Source organism: Quercus robur, chromosome 12, assembly GCF_932294415.1.
Source record: "Quercus robur chromosome 12, dhQueRobu3.1, whole genome shotgun sequence".
Taxonomy (NCBI): domain Eukaryota; kingdom Viridiplantae; phylum Streptophyta; class Magnoliopsida; order Fagales; family Fagaceae; genus Quercus; species Quercus robur.
Window position 1 is genome coordinate 40,015,835 of NC_065545.1, and position 21,242 is coordinate 40,037,076.

At 31.8% G+C, this 21,242-nt stretch overlaps 1 protein-coding gene and 1 long non-coding RNA gene across 5 annotated transcripts in view; both read right to left on the reverse strand.

Annotated features, from left to right (window-relative positions):
* The window catches only part of LOC126707910 (F-box protein SKIP31), a 44,167-nt gene that overhangs the window by 3,100 nt on the left and 19,825 nt on the right, over window positions 1-21,242 (reverse strand). The window contains exon 9 of one of the 4 annotated variants that reach the window (XM_050407648.1): window positions 14,237-14,412. The exons of the other annotated variants lie outside the window; for them this stretch is intronic. Within the exon in view, the coding sequence (XP_050263605.1) occupies window positions 14,393-14,412 (20 nt within the window). The 3' untranslated portion in view covers window positions 14,237-14,392. Of the gene's footprint in view, window positions 1-14,236; window positions 14,413-21,242 lie in introns of those variants that run through there. 4 annotated transcript variants of the gene reach the window in all.
* On the reverse strand, window positions 169-4,284 carry LOC126707914 (uncharacterized). The gene is made up of 3 exons (XR_007649163.1): window positions 3,994-4,284; window positions 3,151-3,223; window positions 169-875 (listed from the first exon to the last, which is right to left on the reverse strand). It is a non-coding gene; the product is annotated as an uncharacterized LOC126707914 (long non-coding RNA).

Here is a 21,242-nt window from a genome sequence, read left to right on the forward strand (position 1 = left end):
ATTGTAGGGTCATTATGAATATTACAAAGAGCAACATAAAAAACACTTTGCAACCTAATCAAGCCTCCTTCTGCAAGACTCATTCGTTAAACTTCATACATTCCCTATATGACATGAAGCAAGTATAGATTATAGCTATTTCCTACAAATATATATCTGCTTCCACCCTTTCAAAAGCAATTCTTAGTTCCATTCACACATCTAGCATCAAGGGTCATTCAGGATGTCTAGGACTCAGCTTCTTTACCATTATATGAAAACATCACATAAGATATTCATAGCTGATATGTTTTCCCATCTGAAAATGTATAGCGCATGCATACATCAAAGTTCTACCCAGTTCAACAAGAGTGGTTTTCAGTATAGTATGCCTATCCAGGGTGCTTCTGATCTCATGGGTGAACCACATGACGGCCTGTTTCTTCTTGTGTACGAATCAAGCCCATTTCTCTATCAAGCTCTGCAGCCTTGTTTTTCAAGAACAGTTCTCTGGTTTAATCAGGAATAATACGCACAAGCATGAGGGCAGTTGCACATGAAACCACAGCAGTCAAAACCTTTGCAGTGGTCATTACTATCGCCACAGTTTTCGAATGCATGGTATAAGTCAATAAATTAATGAGGTGCGTTGCCCCACACAACACTATGAAAGCACCAAACTGAACAAGGGCCGGCCATCTATATGGAAACACTGCCGATTTCTTGACAAAGTAGATCAGTTTTAGAGCGATAGAGAAATAAGCAAGTGCAATGAAGAAATCTGAAATATATTGGTACTTCATCAACAATTCATCAGCCGGCCATTTCGGCTCAATGCAATTACATGACTCCATAGTGATTGAACCACCTCAGCAGATACTTCCTCTTTCACGTGCCTACAACAGATAGTAAAGAAACTTATAATAGTATAATACAAAGCAGAAGACACAGTACAAATATATTCCTAGAAAAATGTTTTCCCAAAAAACTTATACAAGGAAAATTGTTTTCGAGATTCTTTTAGGGGTGGGAGGGGGAGGGGGGACTTTCTGGTATAAGAAGGTACTTGAGCATTGAAATTTTAGATAGAATTGTAAGGAATTTGTATTGTTTTGTCTGCCTTATGACAGTGGAGAGTTTCCAGAGAGTTGATGTAAATCCTTAACCGTCTATTTACAGTGTAAAAGGGTATACCTTTTGCACCCAAATCAAATACAAGGCAAAGGGAGGGAAAAGAGAGAGAAGCAAGGGACCACCCAACGTCATTATGCTGAATATATTTCATTTTTTTCAGCCAACAGAATTTAAGTGAAAAACTTATCCAAGAAAAAGAGGAAAATAATTTTTGGAATAAGAAGCTGAAGACAAAGGAGATAGGATATGATCAAAATGCAGGTACAGTTTCATGTCATAGAAAAAAAAAAAAAAGGGATTCTATCAATAATTATATGGGTAATGATGAGTAAATGGGTTTTGTATACCCAACCTAATTATACGCACCTCAAATCCATCTATTTGACACCCCTATGTCTAACATGTTTATACTCAATAGAGATATTGGAAGAGTAAGGGAAGGGAAGGGAGACTCCCCATTATGATTGGAGAAGACATCAAGAGACAAATTCTGATCTGGTGAAGAAAAGAATGGGGTTGACCCAAAAAGTTAACAGCAGCATTTACGAAGTATCCATGAGACTCACGACTATAACAATGATAACAATTCTGAGTATTGAGTACCAAAGGAAAACACACGAGCCTAAGGAGATAATTTATCTTGATCGAAATCAAAGACATAAACAAAGGCAACAGAAGCAAACATATGAGGAGTAAGCAGGGAGGAAAAAGGACCATTAGGATACAACAACCACACATTTTAGTCCCAAAATTTTGAGGTTGACCATAAATCCTTAACAAACTAGTTAGTGTCAGCCACATATATTCTTTTTTGTTATGCTATTCTATCTGAAATCATACTCTATATTATTTCCTTAATTAACGATTAGGATATAAAAGAAAAAATTGAGACTTATAATTCCAGAAGGCATATGATTAATTAGATGGCACTTTATATTGAATAACAAGGTGCGAGCAACATCCAACAAATCAGTGACGGTGCTTGCACTCAAAAACACTATTTTGTTAAAAGGTGTGAGCACAATTACTTTGATGAATAATACGATGATCATTACAAAAGGAATTCATAATAGACTTTGTTTATTCTAATGCATTATTAGAGCAAAGAATCTTAAGGGCCCATGAGTCTTCCTTTATGTTTTGGAGTCCTTTCAATTTTGTTTAATTTCCTACTTCTTGTAAAAGTCTTTTAAATACTTTTCCTTAGTTATTTTTTAGTCTAGTCTTTCTAGGAGTAGGATTAGCAATAGCCTATATAAGATTCTTTATGTTATCAATAAAAATATATAGAGAGATTGAATTTAATAAAATTGGAGCAGTTTATTTTAAACTTTGAGGGTGTGATTGCCTTCTCATTCCTGATTGTGATTTCTTAGGAAACCTAGGTTTTATTCTTCTTTGTTTCTCTGTTCAACTCTTCCGTAAACAACCATCAATTCCCTCCATGTCCATTCAAAATCTAATATTTTATTTACTTAAGCCCTTAAACATTAAATCCTATACATAAACCCTTCAAGATCTTACCAAGAATACTAATTTAGTGTTGAATTTCTAAAAAAACCTACGTCAAATCAACTTTCTCCAAGATTCACCAAAAAAAATTATTGGACCATCAAGACCTCACTACTAAATTATGCCAAATCTTCATAACTATTTCCCCAATCATCTACTCCACCTACACAAAACTCTAGAAACATAACAATTCATAAAACGATGTATGATATATTATCAGTAATTACACACGAACCTAATAGGTCGTAAACTCACAACCTCACCCTCTACCTTACTTCTAAAGGGAAGATGTGCCATTTAACTAGAACTATTAGCACATAAACAGATATATAGGGAAAAAAAAAAAAGGCAAAAGGCAATCAGTGTAGATCATTCATATATCTTTGCCTAACAATATATTTTGAAAAGCCAAGAAATAGAGTACATCCTAACAGTCAAATTACAGAAACAGGAAATGGGAATTGAAGAATCTGATTTTTGGTTGCTGGGATTTTTATAAGATAAGTTTAAGAAAAGGAAAAGCACCTGATTTTTTTTGTTGTTGTTGGAAGCAGCTTTGGGTTTCTTTTCAGTACAATCTGTTTTCACTGGAGCTAGCCTACAAATGAAAATAAAAAATAAAAAACTAGAATAGCTAATACCATCAACTAAACTACTCTTCTTTTATAACTATTCAAACAAATCACCATATCCATTTTGTGACAGTGCAAATCACCCAAAAAAGCAAACAAACATATCAACACCAATTATTAATTTAACCCCAAAAGGAAAAAAAAAAAATTCTGACCCAGTTAAAGTTATAAACTGAATTCCATATTTGAACCATCCATTTAAGGAAACAACAACAACTGGGTCACAATCTGATAAAGTAATTAAATAAGAAAAAAAGATAAAATTCTTTCCAAGAGTGTGGGTGACGTGGCACGTGTAGTTGTGAAGAAGCTATTATGTGAGGGTGGAGTTGGTTTTGGCCATGAAAAACTCATCAGATCTAAAGAAAGGGTGGTCATGACTCATGATGGCACTGCATTGCAGTGGCGGAGCCACTTGAGAACCAAAGGGGGCCTTGGCGCCCCCAAAATTTTTGAAAAAATTTATAAATTTTTTTTTTTAAAATATCTTAAATAATTTGAAAATTCTTAAATAATCTTGTCATTTTGGCCCCATCCCTGATAATATACCTATATAAAGTCTAAAAATAAATACAATTTTCATTTAAATAAAATACAATCCACAAATACATGTCAAAAAATTTCAATAATTATACATATAGCATCTTTAAAATGAACATAAGTATTTTAACAACTACCTCAACAAATAAAAGGGAAAAAAAATTCTAATTTTCATCCCAATACATCTAAGGCTTACTTGTACACAGCAAAAATATTGAAAAGTCTGAAACTTTGTCTCTCCCACACGGCCACACAGTTGCAGCAGTCTTGCAGAACAGAAAAAAAATCTTTCTTACAGACTTACACAGGTGACTCTCTCTCTCTCTCTCTCACTCTCTCTGCCTCCGTTGAGGACTTGGGCTTTGCATTCTTCTTCTTTTTCTTCTTTTAGTTCTTTCTCTTTGCCTTCAGCCTCCTTCAGTCCTTCTCGCCACTGCACTGTCTTTGCCCTCTTCTTCTTTCTTTTTTTATCTTTTTTTTTTTTTGGATACGTTTTTTTTTCTTTGCTTTTCATCCCTCTGTTTAAAAGTAAAAGTTTTGTCTCTTTGTTTAAAAGTAAAGGTTTTGCACTTTCCAGAATTGCAATAGTGTAATGTATGTATTATGTGTTCAATTTTTCTTTGGTAAACGTACTATGTGTTGAATTTAGACAATAAAGAGCGATTAATTTTGTCCATTTCTCATTATCATTGTCAATAACTTATTGTTGTGGGCCCCTCAATTTTGTGAAGCTTTTGTGCTTGTGCTGTGTGCTCCAGGTATTTGTATTTTCTTTGTTTAGTTTTTTTTTTTAATTGCTTTCTTTTTTAAATTTCTTATAATATATTATTTATTATTATAATAATCAATATATTATAAACAATATATACATATGTATTTAGTTGTTGTTTATTATATATATATATATATATATATATATTTTTTTTTTTTTTATGTATTGACATTTAAATAATTATTTGTCTTTTATTTAGCAATCTTTGGACTATTAGTATTTTTTTTTTTTAAATCTCAGTCATTTTATTTAACTAGTCGCTAACCCATGCGATGCATAGAAAAGCTATTGAAAGATAGATTTAATCTTTCTTTTATTCTATAAAGAGTAATCATTGTGTAGTGGACACCATAAATTACATTCTATTGAAAATTAAAATTAAAATTACAAATTAAAAAGAAGAAAAGAGGTATAACATCATTTTGAGTTGTAAAGCTATACTTTAATCACATTTTAAACTTTTTTTAATGGTATAATGTGTTTGGGTCCAAAAGAGAGTGTAAAACCAACCGTGATAAGTTCTTAAGAGTGTAGTTTATTTGGATTGAATGTGCTTATGGTTAATATTTATGCACTTTCGTTTCAATGGCCAATTAGAGGGGTTACTGTCAACAGAGTTTACCAAAATGACATTATACACCAATTGACGTTTGCATCACATTTTTCAACACAAAAAAAAAAAAAAAAAAAATGTAAAGAAAAAGTTGAACAATTATTCTACATGATCCTTTAACTAAAGAGCCAATCTAGATTCAACTTGCTTCTAAAGCGCAAACAAATCATTTCCCAATTTTCAATTTCATTATTAGTTGTCTCAATTTCATGCTGCTACCATGCCAAACACCTTTTCAATGTGTACTTAGATGCATAACATCACATAAAAAGCTCTTGCCCAATTGACATTTGGCCACAAAAGCAAACAGTCCCAAAAAATTCTGCAACTACTTCCCACTCTTGGCTTTAGTATTCTTGGAACCAAATACTTACTAATCATCAGATCTTGAATAGCAAATCGTTGCACACCCTGGATACTTTTATTCATCTGATAACAATTTCCACAATTACTACAATAGGCCATTTGAAAGAAGAAAAAAAATTTATATAGAAATAGTAACTTCAAAAGCTAACATAGTGATGTTTGAGAGAACATTTCAATAACCAGAATGCAAATCAAACTAAACTCTCTAGATAAATCACTGCTATAACAGTGCATGTCCTCCCATTACTTCTTGCAAGCCAATAGTAGCAGCAAGAATTACCACGATTGCTCGATGCCATGACAGCATTCCACCTAATGGTTTGACCCAAGCATCCTTCTTCTATATCCCATCTCATGTGTATCAAAAATTTTGTAGATTGAAAGTTGTTAGTTGGTGGTTTCAAGTAAAAGTCACATTTTGCACAAAATCTAAGCAGCCTAAGTCAATGGCTTGATGAAAGAAAAACCAAAACCTCAGCTTTTTATTGAAAAATTTAAAAGAAGCAATTCCTTTTAGCTGGAAAAGAAAAAGAAAAAGAAAATGCAAATCTAAAATTCTTCCCAAACCTATAAAAAAAAAAATTAAAAGCAACATTGAAAGAAAATGCTCATCAAATTATCACGAAATTGAGACAAATATATATTAGTACCCAAAAGAACTACAAACAACCATGACAATTAAAAATTAACAATGCACACACACACACACACACACACAAAAAGCTTCATGTGAGGATTATGCTTAATTATGCTGTGAAAATTAAATCATATGGAAAGCAATGAATTTAATTTTATGTATTGAAAATGATTGTGCTACTAAAATCTCATACTACACTCATAAGGTTTTTATTTACTTTAAATCTCACTTATCAAAAAATTAATTTTTTGTTTTGAGTGCCATCATCAATTGGAAACAACTGGGGCTTTAGTTTCATAGGAATATATTGTTATCAACAAAAAGATTTTGCCAAAAAAGAATGGAATCAAAATTTTTTTGGGGTTTATGTGATTTGTGACTACTTGAAACCAAAAAAAGATGGGCCATACTATAGTATTTACAACTACCATAGTGACTTGTTTTGTGGAAGCTAAATATAATTGTACCAAGCCGACCTCTAAATCCTATACTTATGTTCAATGATGCACCACGTCTAGTCCTAATTGGCTTTTTATGTTTAGAATTATATGCAAAACTAAATTAATTAGGCTCCAGAAATAAAATAAAATAAATTAAATATTCAAACATAATGTTAAAATTTCATAAAATAAACATGAATTCTAATATCAAACTCCAAATAAATTATATAACATGCAATGAAGAAACCCAAAAAAAGAAAAAAGAAACTATAGAAGCAAAATATACAAACAAAACAGTAATTAAAAAACATTGACATGCTGAAACTAATATCTAAAACTAAAGAAGCATACCCTACTCAGAAACTTTTTTTTTATTTCAATAAGATCAAACCTGGCTCAAAAAACCTTAAATTAAAAGAACAAATTTTAAGTAGACTAATCGCAAACCCGTGCTATGCACGGAAACCTACTTGTTTGTTTAATAGACTAAAATAATTATATAAAATTTAAAATTGATTATGAAACTATACTATTTCATGAATTTCTCCTGTTTCACTTCAATTTTTATTACGATTTGATAAAGAAGTCATTGTTTGAACGTGCAATATCTTGTGAAAAATCTACCAATTGATTTCAGATATTAAAATTCTCGAAATGCCAAAAAATATTAAAGAATAAGAAGATTCATTGCCTAGAAAATTTTGAAACAAAAAATATATATTTATGACTACACAATAGAGAAATACAAGAGAAAAATAGGTTATCTTTAAAAGAATATATAATTCATGGTATAACCGTTGAAATCTGCTAAACATGTTCAGTTATTGCAATAACTAATGCAAAAATGCATTTTTAAATTTTTTGTTGTTATCTAATATATAATAGCAAAAAAAATAAATAAACGCATAATCAAAAGATTTTGAAATAAAAAAAATTATATTCTATAACGCAGAGTTCAAGAAGTTTGGTAGGGTTTTTAAAAAATTAATTAACTTTTTTTTTTGGGTTTATTGCAATAAAGCCGATACTTATCCTTTTATTGCAGTTTTTTATTTTTATTATTATTATTTTTTTTTATAAATAATCATCTTTGTGGCATATGGTGATATATATTTAATTTTTTGTTGTTATCTAATATATAATAGCAAAAAATAAATTAACGCATAATCAAAAGATTTTGAAATAAACAAATTATATTCTATAACGTAGAGTTCAAGAAGTTTGGTTGTAGGGTTTTTAAAAAATTAATTAACTTTTTTTTTTGGGTTTATTGCAATAAAGCCGATACTTATCTTTTTATTGCAGATTTTTTTTTTTTTTAATAATCATCTTTGTGGCATATATAATTTTTTGTTGTTATCTAATATATAATAGCAAAAAATAAATTAACGCATAATCAAAAGATTTTGAAATAAAAAAATTATATTCTATAACGTAGGGTTCAAGAAGTTTGGTTGTAGGGTTTCTAAAAAATTAGTTAACTTTGTTTTTGGGTTTATTGCAATAAAGCAGACACTTATCCTTTTATTGCAGATTTAAAAAAAAAAAAAAAAAATCTTTAGATTAAAGTCAGCTTAAAATATTAGATTTTATCCAAAAAAAGAAAAATAATTTTTTTTTAAAATAATAATCTTTAGATTAAAGTTAGCTTAAAATATCAGATTTTATCCGAAAAAAAGAAAAATAAAAATAGAAGATAAGTATCAGGTTTTGGAGAGAAAAATAGTGTTTTTAATTTAATTTTTTATTTTTTAAATATTGTGTTGTGCTGACGTGAAAAATTGTGGTGCTAGCAAAGGATTCGGTTTTATATATATATATATATATATATATATATATATATATATATATAGATTAGTAAGACAAAGGGCCAAATAAAGAAAATAGGTAAGAGGAAACTCCTAAAATTAAAGTAAAAACATCATTAACCATTTCAAAAACTCCAAGCGACAAAGAATGGCAATCCCCCAACTCAACAACATCTTTGCCAAAGAATGCATACTATGGTACATCAAAAAATGTACCTTCTACGTCATAGAAGAACTCAAGTAAAAACCCGTCAATTCTCCAAACCTACAATTTTAAAAAATACCCTCCAATTATAAGAAAGACATTTAATGAAATTAATTACTCCCAATTAGAAATATACACACAACCTTGCATGCTTATATGCATATAGGGTTGGACAATCATAAAAGGGTTTTTGAACTAATCGTAACCTCTCTCTCAAGCCATTTTTGAATTCAAACATATTCCAATTTTCTCAAAACAAAATTAAATATCTTTTGCTAAAATCCACATTATAGTAAAACAAAAAACCATTAACTTATTTCAAACAACAAATGATGTAGCATAAAACATAGCCAAATGTGAGACCATATAACTTATTTCAATGAAAAAAATTGGAGTGGCATTTCATGAATTTGCACAAATAAGTCATTCTATCCACTATAGTGACAATTTGTGAATGTAGTATTATACAAAATATGAATGGTTTTGATTCGTGGGCAACTAAACAGGCCTAAGAGATGTGCCTAATGAGGGAAACATGCAAAGAAAAAGCCATTATCAGCTCAAATGTTATTTGCCTTAGTCAAATAGTTTGATAGTTGATAGATTAATAATTTCTCTGCAACTAAAAGTAATGGCTTATAGGTATTTATCATCACCAACTTTGGAATGTGACAGAGACTAATTTTACAACAAAAGGCTTGCATTTCTTCTCAGTGTCAAAATCAAGGTTATAGTTTCAAATTTGTTGTAGAATAATATAACATCATGGAATCAACCAAACTCACTCAAGCCCCTAACATGTGGATTTGACACAAGTGAAGAGAAGTGTTCAGTTATAAAGTTGGAGGAAGCACTAAACATCATGTACCTGTATTCATAAAAGCAAGGAATTCTCATAGCATGAAAATACTAGCAAATTTTTTTAGTTTTTTTGGGAAATACCTATTGAGGAATGAAACCTTGTAATCATTGTGGATTTGAAAAATTTTTTTACCTTCTTGGCCTATGTTTGCTCCACTGCCTTCTCTTCTTCTCTAATAACCAAAATAGCAAGCCAAAAAAAAAAAAAAAAAAAAAAAAACATGAAACTGAAACTCATGAAAGCAAAGGAACAAAACCTAGAAACAATTCAAGTAGAATTTGATCATCTAGGTTGTTTCCCTGGTTTCAACAAATCCCTAAATTGACAACAAACCTATATGAAGACAATAGGATAAGAGATTAGTTGAAGACAGTATGATAAGATATTTGTTGAAAATTACCGAGAAAAATGGTTTGACATCAAGCCTAGGTCGGATATTGAAAAAGATTACACCCATGATTGTACCCTAGCACCATTCTTAAGTTTTCAAGAAATTAAAACTTACAGACAACTGTGTGGAACCGGAAGATGGAGGGAGACTAGTCTGACAGTAGTGAAGAGGCCTCCCTTAGATCTTTCTCCAACTCTCTCTGCATCATATCGGATTCTCTCTCTGTGAATCATGGATGCTCCCTAATCTCTATTGATATATGTTTGTTTATATCTCTTTCTCTGGCAGTTTTTTTTTTTTTTAATATATATCCTGTGCCAAAAGTTTAGCAGATAGTGGAACTTAAACGTTTGTGGATTATATCTCTTTTTCTAGCAGGTTTTTTTTTTTTTAAATTTTTTTTTTATCCTATGCCAAATGGTTAGCAGACGGTGAAACTCAAACGTTTGCATCAAATTTGCCACTAAGAATTAATTTTCAAATAAACAATCAATAAAGATTACAAAAAAAAAAAAAGTGACGTGCTTGCAACAAAAAGAAAGGAAGAAAACAAAGGGTTTCACAAAGGTTTCAGTTGAAAAGCTTTGGGATTGGGCTTTATGGTGGAATTAAATATGTAAGAAGTGGACTTTATGATAGAGATAGAGACATAGAGTTGGAAATTATTTTCTATGTATTAGTATTTTAAAATTGATAAAAACTATTTTAAAATTATAGGACAAATTCAGAAAAGATGAAGGAAATGACATGGCTGTTGATGTGGCTCAACGTGAGCGTAGCAACATTAAATGATACACTTCAACTTTTAGTATTAATATATAGAATATAGATAAGTGATAATTTGGTTAAAATCTCATGATTGTTTAATCTTAATTAAATGTACTTTGGTTTATACATATTCAGTTATGAACTATTGTACATTACTATTTTACATTTCATACTCACACAAAAAAATAATTATACATGACCCTCCAAAAATAAATTCTTGGCTCCGCCATTGTTGCATTGGCGGTGGTTTAGCTTAGCTTATCTCCTGCTGCTGCAGAAGCCAGAAGAAGAAGACACATGATCAAAGCCAAAGGAGTGGAAAAAGTAAAAGGTGCAGTGACAAAACTACCCATATCCTTTACCATTTTCTATATCAGTATGAGTGAGAGTGACAGCTTACTTGCTGGTCATTTCACTTTCCCTTATTACATACTACTAGATTCGTGGGTTTCATCCCTAATATACGGAAGGGAATTTATAACTAGATTCGTCGGTTAAAACTAAAACTTAAAATATGGTAAAAAAAAAAATTCGAAATAAAGTCCAAGATCCTCATCAAGCCTTTTTAGTGTGTATTTAGATACCGCTTATTTTGCTGAAAACTAAAAACTGAAAACAATAAAAAAATAATTTCTGAGTTACTGTTCACACAAAAACACTGTAGATAAGCCTTAATGCATTGTTCATATCCCATGAACAATGCAAGAGACGTTAGTTAAAAATTAAAAAATTTATAAAAAAAAGAGGCAGCAAACGTAGACGCATGAGCCAAAAATGCAATCCAAACATAGCTTTAAACTATGCCTACGTTTGGATATGGATGATGCATCCAACATTTCACATTTCTGCGTTTTCCTTCTTCTTCTTCTTTTTTTATTTTATTTTTTTTTATTATTATTATTCTGTCACGTGGGATGTTGTCTGTCAATGGGTCCCATGTACTGTGCACGGGACCCACTACCTCTTTGACAAGCTTCCACCTCCACTAAAATGTGTCTGTTAGCGGGTTTTGTGCACTGTTCATGGGACCCACAAACCTCTTTTTTCACAAAAACTCTCATTAAAAATGGGTCAATGACACTATTCACACATTTAAAAATTATTTTGCTATAGTGTTTTCAATTTTCAGCAAAATAAACGGTATCCAAACGCACATTGTCTTGCTATTTTTTTACTATTTAATTTATTTTTATTACTATTTATGGTCCTATTACATTTTTTAGTACTATTCGTGAGTCTCACTGTACTATTTTGATTATCTTTTAGTTTTATCTACAATACTTTTAATAAAAAGTTTTCAATTTCAGTTAAATAAGTTTTTCCTAAATAGACTCTAAAACTTCCTGTCTCTTTTTTTAATATAAATTTTATGTACCTCTGTTTGTGTACTACTTTATGTTTTACCAATAATAACCAATTATGTGTTTGTTTTTTTTTTTTTTTAAATTCAGTTATTTTATAAGAAAAATAAATCAATACATAATAAGTTTTAGGAGGTGTTTGGCAATATGTAAAATGTTTTCTGAGTTTAAAATATTTTCAGTTGAAAATATTTTACGAAAAGGAAAATATATTCAGTTTTTTTTTTTTTGTGTTTTGAAAATTTTGCCAAAAAATTATTTTCAGTGTTTGGTATTGCATGTAAGAACATATTTTCAGACAACCCAACCACCACAGTCACCACCATAAACCCAATCATAGGATTGTAAATAAACCAAGCCAATCATGAACAACTCGAGCTCAACTCGATAAAAAGCTTGTTCATGTTTATTTATAAATAAGCCAAACTTGAGCCTTATTTTTAGGCTCGTTTATTAAACAAGCTAAGCCCAAACAAAAATATTTGTTCATGAACAAGCTCGTGAGCTATTAGGCTTCATACATAACAATTCAAGCATAAAATCATTTATAAGTTTATATATGTTAGCTAAATATACTCATTACATATATCTTAATAATAACATGGCCAATATGGGAACTACCCACTACCTTAATTTTTTCCTTCCTTCTAAACTGACCAAGAACTACTATAAACTATAGTTATATTTAAAAATATATTAGTTATTTAAGTGGGCCACATATGATCATTTCCCATCAATCATGTAAAGTTATGAAACATGTTAGTATTTTCTCATTCATAATAGTTACAAATAAGTATTTTTCTAATTCTTCACCATCTAACGTGAATGTAAATTTTGTATTTTAAATATTTGCTGAAGTTGTAAACAATGAGTGGTGAATGAATGAATTTAATTATGTAAAATTTTAATTTAAATAATAGCTAATCATAAGTAGAACTAGACGTATGATAAAATAAGTATGCTATTTTTTTTTCTTAATTTTATTGATTTAAGCATATGATAATGTAATTTTTTTAGATCTCAAGCTCAAAAGCTTGACCTAAACTCGAGTTTAAACTTGAGCTTGGCTTGACTAATTAATCAAGCCAAGCCAAGCCAAGCTCAAGCTTTTTAGCTTTCCCACAAGCTCAAGTTTAAACACTATTTTTAGGCTTGTCATGAGCTCAAGCCAAGATTGAGCTTTTAACTTTTCTTGACAAGCCAAACTTGAACATGCACTACTCGACAAAGCTTGGCTTGTTTACAACCTTAGACCAACCACCACTAGGCCACTACAAACCCAACCACCAATAGCCACCATCAACTACCTCAAAATCAATATCAAAACCCATCTACCAAAACCCACAAGCCACCACCATTGAAACTCACAAACCACCCTAGCCATCGATCCACCACCCCCAATTGGCAATTGGCCACCATCAACACTTAAACTCACTCCCAACCCACCGCCATTGAAACCCACGAATCACCCCGACCCCCGATCCTCCAAAACCCAAGAAAAAAATGTTATTTAAAAAAAAAAAAAACCATTTAGGGCAGCAACGGCATGATTTATTGTGAAAATGTTGTAAACGTAGTATCTCTCTCTATATATATAAAAGCTAATAGACATAATAATAGGGCCACTTGGTCAAATTAGTAAATCAGTTGTTAATCACAATCAGTTGCCGCGTCCTAAAAAAGAAAGTTGCCATGTCCCGGTTTACTTTTTGCTATTGATCAAATCCCCGAATTTTACTGTTGGAGGCAGAAAAATTGAAAATTGTTTGGACTAAGAGTGTTCATTTGCCAGTGCTGCTGGTTTCCGGTGAGATTTTTTGGGCTGGTAATGGGAGAAGTTTCTCGGTCACACCGTCCTAGTTGCAAAAAATCTAGCATAAAGGATGGTGTCGTAACTACAGATTTTTCTGGTATCTTTCTTCTAGATGCAATTTCAGACAATTCTCTCAAATCTCTCATTGTGAGGTCTCACTTCAGCTTCCCCAATGAGAAAATTTTCGTTCCATTCTTGATTAAGGTTACATTGGACTTGGTGCTTTAAAATCAAAGGAGAAGAAGAAAAATCTCCAGTATAAATTAGATATATTACTTGAGAGCTCAGGCCAACCTGCAATTTTTTAATGAATTGATGCAAACAAAACAACACGAAGACAAATATGCAACAAGAGCAATATAAGTAAGAACACATTCTGTAATTCAATCTAACACTAGAATAAATAAAACATAATAGTCTGAATCAAGCAACCTTGAACATTCAAAAAGTAAAATTTTGACACTTGCTGCCAGTAAAAGCATCCACTAGAATATGAGCAGTATTTGGTTCAGCAAAACCTCAAAGCAGCTTCCAGCTCCTTTTCATCAGCACAATTATATCACAACAGATAAGCTCGTGCTGCCACAGATACATCTCAATGACATGATATAGAAAGAGTTTCGGAAGATCATAAACATATAAAAGAGATGGCAGAAGGGGATAAAAGAGAGAAAAATAGAGAAGATTATGATTACCAAAACGGCCGGAGCCCATGAATGGCTCTGCTTCATCGGTAACACCACATTGTTGCTGTTCCTATTCCTGAATTTTTTTTTTTTTTTTTTGGAAATAAGAAGGGGAGGTTGGAGCATTAGAATCAAAAGTAAACATGCTAAGAAGTTCCCTAATGAAAAACTGCTAATCAAACAACCAGATCAGTGTGTTTGATGATGATACATGAAAGGCAAAAGATACTATTGCCATCCACAAATTGCAACTGATCATGTTGCTCAGAGAATTTACTTATTATCTTTGTAAGAAACAGAATCATTTGGACATTAACACTAGAAAAAATGCATGCCCCCCCCCCCCCCCCCCCCCCAACTCTTCCTTTTACACACTCACTCAATAGGCCTTGAACCCATAACCTCACCCTCCATCCCATTATTATGAGAGGAAGAAATGCCAGTTGAGCCATAGCTCATTGGCATGCATGTTTCTTTTTTCTTTTTTTTCCTCAGGCTAGTATTAGAATGAATGGAATTGTTTATCTGTGTGCATGTCTCTACCAAATGTAGACCAACTGCTGTACATTTCAACTTGGCTAGGCAAGAAATGAAGCACGCTAAAGATATTCATATTCATGAGGTAACATTGTATTAACAACCCTAAACTTTTATAGGGTTACACTAAGACCCCCTGAACTATTTTCTTTTCACTAATTTGGTACAGCAGCTTTGATACTGTATCAAATAGGGCCCTTCTGTCAATGCTCTGTCTATTTTCTAATGGGGAGAGCACCTGGACCTAAAATTTTGGTGCTAACTTGTGGAGAGAGAGAGAACCTTAAATAAAACAATCTCAAAAGCCCAAATCAGATCTACTATGTGAAGTTAAACTGAAGCTCACAAAACAAAATTAAATAAATGAAAGTTGTGCAAGAAAATAGTCATGGCCTTGCCTGTATTCTACTGCCAACTACAGGTATTTAACCCTCTTATTCTTTTCCCCAAAAAAAAGTAATAATAATAATAATAAAAGCCATCTTATTCACATTGCCTTTGAATTACAGAATTGAATTTACATAAGAAAAACTCATAGATTAGGATGTTTGCAATGCCTAATTATTTGGATGATGTAATGTCTGCTTTAGAGTAAAAAAATTATGTTAGACCAGAACATGCCCCATTTGCTATGTAGCTAGTGCTTATGTAACAAGGTGATGTGTGCATCAAACGTCTTTGTTTATCATGCTTTGTTTTGGAGTCTCCAACATACAATGATTTATGATTCAAACTTCTTGCATCCTTGATAAACAGGGACACAGACACATTGGTCTGTTGTTGGGGGTTATGAAATTCTCCACTAGTTTACGGAGGAATACAATTTCAAACCATGAAGGTTCAATTTTGATAGTTACAATAGGGGTGGGGGGATTTGAACCTTAGACATCTCTATTGGAAACACAAGGAGGTGCCAATTGAGCTACAAAGCTCTAGGCAAAACCATGAAGATTCAGTTATCCAGAAGCAGAAATCCTACCAGAAAAGTGAACAAAAATTTTGAGAGTTTTAAGAGGTTTCAAGGATAAGTTAATGCATGTGCTGAAATAAATAAACAATATGTTAGGCTAGCGTGCTTCAACCTTCTTACCTTCTACCAAAAGGGTCCCACATACCACAATCCAGTTGAAGTTGAACTGTTGAGCCATACAAAGAAATTGGTGGAAAACATGGCGGACTTGATCATGAAGTCGATGATCCAGTCAAACGCTATATGATTAAGAAGGCTTAATGCCTCGTTTTTGGCACTAGAAAACAGGGCATCTAGCCATTGAATTGTGCAGCATTCTTGGCCATGTGACACCCACGTGTACTTTCACGTGTTCTCTTTGTTAGAAAATAGATGAAGAATTAACACGGGCCTACTGGGCATAGTATCCAAGTTACTGTACCAAATTAGTGGGCAAAAAGTTCAAGGGGTCTTAGTGCAATAGCATAAAAGATTAGGCGGTGTTGGTGCAAAATTCAAAAAGATGGTCCAAACACAAGACATCATATCATAAATTATATTCCAGAATTAAATATGTTAGGAAATACAGCTACATAAACCTAGCTGCATAGAATCATTGAACCTCATCCATGACAAGTATGTAATTTATGGTATCAACAATAAGAACAAGAACATTTAAGGACACAAGGGAAAGAAAGGATCAGAAATTCACAAGATTATTTTACAGGAGAAAAATTGAAACAGAGAACCCTAGTTCTGTCCAACACAAGTAATCCTCAACCCATCTGATACAATCTTAAAATTTGATGGACAGAGGGGGCCAACTTTGTAAAGAAAAATTTCACGGCAAGAAAAACAATTGAGATTTGAAAGTAATTGACTAAACTCAAGAATGAGGCAAAATAAGATACAGGAAATTTATACTCACAGTATCTGGCTCCATTTCAGCCGCTGAAAGTAGCCTATCAAAACAATGCCTAGATATTTTACAGACCAAAATCTCATCTTTGGGATCCATAACAATTTCTCTGCATGCATCATCACAGACTGGAAAATAAAACATAAAAAAATTAAGCAATAAGCTCCAAAGTCCATGCATTAACATGTGCTAAATACTTGAATATATCAATACGTAAAAAGGTTGACTTCCTGAAAAGTGTTCTCTACCGTGTACAAGTCCAGTCTTCTCACAAATAAATACATCTCCAATATGTCAGTCAGGCCTCTGCTGCTTTTCCACATAGACACTTGATCAGCCACTGTCTTATCAAGAATTATTCGGTCATCATTCACCTTCACAGGCAAAACAGACATATCGAGGCGGCATGAAATAGTGTTTATTCGAGTGAATGCACATTGAATAAAAAGCTCAATTTTCAAATAGATGTTTCTCTTAAATAAGAGTCTCTTATTCAAAGAAATAAAATATAAAAAATATAAAATAAAACAAAAAAGAGAGACTCCAGTTGCCCATTAAACAGACTACGTGGTGAATAATAAATAAAGAACAAAAGGCACCAATTAGTTAACCCTTTTGAAAGTTTATATTATTACTTCAAATATTTATTTGTTTGCCTTTTGTTTTAATGCGTAAAACAAATCATAGTTAGTCAGCACATACGTAAATAAGAGAAGCCTTAATTACATTAATGATAATAGCTTTGGTGATAAGAGTTAGGGGTGGTGGATGTCATTGCAGTGCTGGCAGCATAGTGTGAAAGAGATTTAGGGTGGTCATGGAGAGAGTAGTTGTTAAGAGGTTATCAATCTGGTGGTTATTATTGTAGTGTCTGGTAGTGCTGAAGATAGGGAAGACAGGGCTTGAGGAATTGGAGGAGAAGCTATCTTCATGGTTGAGCTTAGTTATGTTGTAAAATATTAATATACAGTGTTAGTATTTTTGCTTTACTTTCTAAAAATTGTCCGAGTGTCTTATCCCTACTATATGTTGGGGTCTCCTACCATAATGCAAAGACAGAAGGTGGAAGAAGGAAGGAGCATCCAACATTCTACATGTGAACTTGATGCGATTAGTATCATCATGTGGGTTGAAAAACACCATAATCATGTATAATTTTATGATTTCATAAAAATTTCGAATAGATTTTTTATTATTGGGAAATGTTAACAAATGCCCTTTGAGCAATGATAAACAGTCCATTTAAAAAAAAAAAATTTATGGGGAAAAAAAAGTAATTAATGTTTTGACAACTTTTTTTATTTCCCATGAAAGTGGTGTCAAAACATTCCTAAAATAGATTGTTAACCATTGCCCTAAGGGCATTGGCTAGCATAACCCTTTATTGTTACATGTCGAAAGTTAGATGAAGGTTCTTTTAGTGTTTATATGTCATTTTTTGGATTTCTTTTCCTCTTAATGACTTATTAATTCTATTTGTATATGGTGGAGTTATGAAAGTTAATAAAGGTCATATGGTTATGATAAAAGGATAGAAAACTTTTAAGAATTAATTTGTATAGGTCAATCAGTGATACAATTAAAGGTGGATCATATCATAATTTTTATGGTGGAGCACAAGACAAAGAGAAGTGTTTTAATTATAACACCACAAATGGAAGATAGTAATAGATGAAAGAGATAAAGATTTTTGAAAAAAATTAAGTGATATGATTGAAAAGCCAAATCCAACAAAGAAGTTCATGAATTACTTTGTACTCATTAATTGTTCCATTTGTTAAGAACATTGTAAAGCACTTCTATGGTTGAAATTTGTTGAGCCCAATTCATGAAAGGATAAGTGTTAATATGCATAGACTTGTTGGTTTTGAAAATCCCACATTGATTAGAAAGAAATAGTACAAAGGTATAATGATTTTTATTAAAAATAGTAATCCCATATTGAGAAGAAAAAGAACCAAAGGTTTAGAAGGATAGTGCAACTTTGAATTGCTTTGGTACGTAAAGAGTTTAAAGACAAAACTTTATTAGTGCTTAGTGTCTTGGATTTGAGAGTTTACCTTAAAAGTTTCTTTTCTAGTATCATTGATATTGGATATATTGTGAACATAAGCATTTGATCAAACAAACTTCTATTTTATGTCTTATGGCACTTACAATTTTATTGTGTATATATATTATCACTTACAAAAACTAGTAATTTTTGTGCAGGACCTTTTTTTTTTTTTTTCCTTGTTAAGATATGAGGGCATTTAGAGCTCTTTGAGCATTAAACTAATCTCTTGAAGTAGTCTCTCGGTCTCACAAATACCAAGTTATTATAGGGAGAAATTCCTTGTAAGTGGCTCTAATATGCTAGCTAGAACCTCATGGATATCATGAGATCTTAAAAACTATTAAACCAACCCTTAACAAGTTAATTTTTACACACTATACACATTATTTGTGGGTTTTGGCATCTATTTGTGGGTTTTGGCATTTTAATCAATCCATTGATTTGATACAAAATGTCCACAGAACCCAATAAAATGTCTTCTTGATTAGTAAATTTACTAATTTTAACTAAGATTCAACAAAATCATCAAAATCTCACACAAAACACAGCCCCATATTAACCAAAATCAGATAAGACACATTTTACACAAACCCAAAAATATCACCACAACACCACCAATCGATTTGCCAAAACCCCCCATCAAAACCCCAATTCCAACAATATCACAGGTACATTTAAACTCATTAATGAGAAAATAACACACAAACATAACCATATATCAAAAAATACTTTAGATCATCATCATTGCAGCATATAAAAGACAACAAAATTCTTATCTTGCGTAGTAAATTTACTACTTTTAAGTAAGTTTCAACAAAATAATCAAAATCCCACATAAAACACAACCTAATATTACCCAAAATCAGAAAAGATATCAAAGGAGAGCAACGTATCTGTAATCAACGGCAGCGGGTACGATGAGGGTTCAAAGGAAGCACTAGGGTTCCGGCAATGACGATTGATCAAATTAAGAGGGTGAGGGAGACTAGATAGGGAGAGTGAGACTAATGGACAGTGGGGGAGAGTGGGGAAGAGTGACTACAGAGTAGAGAGCGAGGGAGAGTGTGGAGGGAGAGTGATGGCAGAAAGCGTGGGAGAGTGTACAGGGAGAGAGTGAACAGGCATTGTGAGTCGTTAAGGATTCAAATTGTTGAAGGCAAACTCAATTTTCTATTTACTGAGTTATACATTTTCACACAAGCATTTTTTTTTATTGGAAAAAGCCACGTCTGCTTTGCCAGCGTGGCACAACGCTCATACTAACTCGACCATATGAATATCAAGTTTTTTAGTAACTCGCTTATAGGATAATCGAGTTTTATATGAAAAATCGACCCTAACATTATTGAGTTTCAAAATAGGGGTATTTCCCTAAATAGTTTGAGAAAATGGGCAAAATACTGGAAAATTTGTGAGAAAGGGGCAAATGCCTATTTTGGCAGTCAAACATGTACAAAAGCACCGACATAAAGAGTTGCTAACCATAGTTGAAAATCAAAACTAAGCATTGTTAGTTGTTACGTTATGCTGAAAAATAAAATTATAATTCACCAAAAAAAAAGTTAATAAAAACAGACATTAAGGTGGTTATGACTTTTTTTTTTTGCTAAACAAGGAGGTTATGACTTATGAACGTTAAGTTCTTCCATCTTTCATGGAGATCTTTTATTATTATTGTTTTTTGGCACAAGCTTACATTGATATTTTAATACAACGTACAGGGCCGGCTCAAGGCCTAGGCAAGTTAGGCCTAGGCCTAAGGCCCCACTAAAAAACAAAATTTTTCTTGAGAAAAAAGGTCCCATTTTTTATAGTTAAAGGCCCAAATTTTTATAAAATTATATATATTTTCTAAAGGTTGTACATTTTTTTTATTAGTGATGTACAAATTTTACTATTAGCTTACAAATTGTCATGTTATTAATCACAAAAAATGTGATATAAACATTCATTAGTTAAATTGATGAAATTCATCAATGATAAACAATATCACATTATATTTTGAACATTTTATAGTACTTTTAATTAGCGCATTTTTCTTTTTCATTTCTATTAAAACTCTCAAAGTACGAGACAACCTTAACTCAATTGAAACCCTAAAATATTGCAAAAAGATGTTGCAAATGTGTTAAATCATCAATTATAGATTAATCTCCCCTAATAGTTTGAGACTTTGATTTTTGTAAACTAATATCCTACAAAACCATACACCAAATAATATCTCTCTCTCTCTCTCTTAAAATCAAAATATAAAATTAAAAA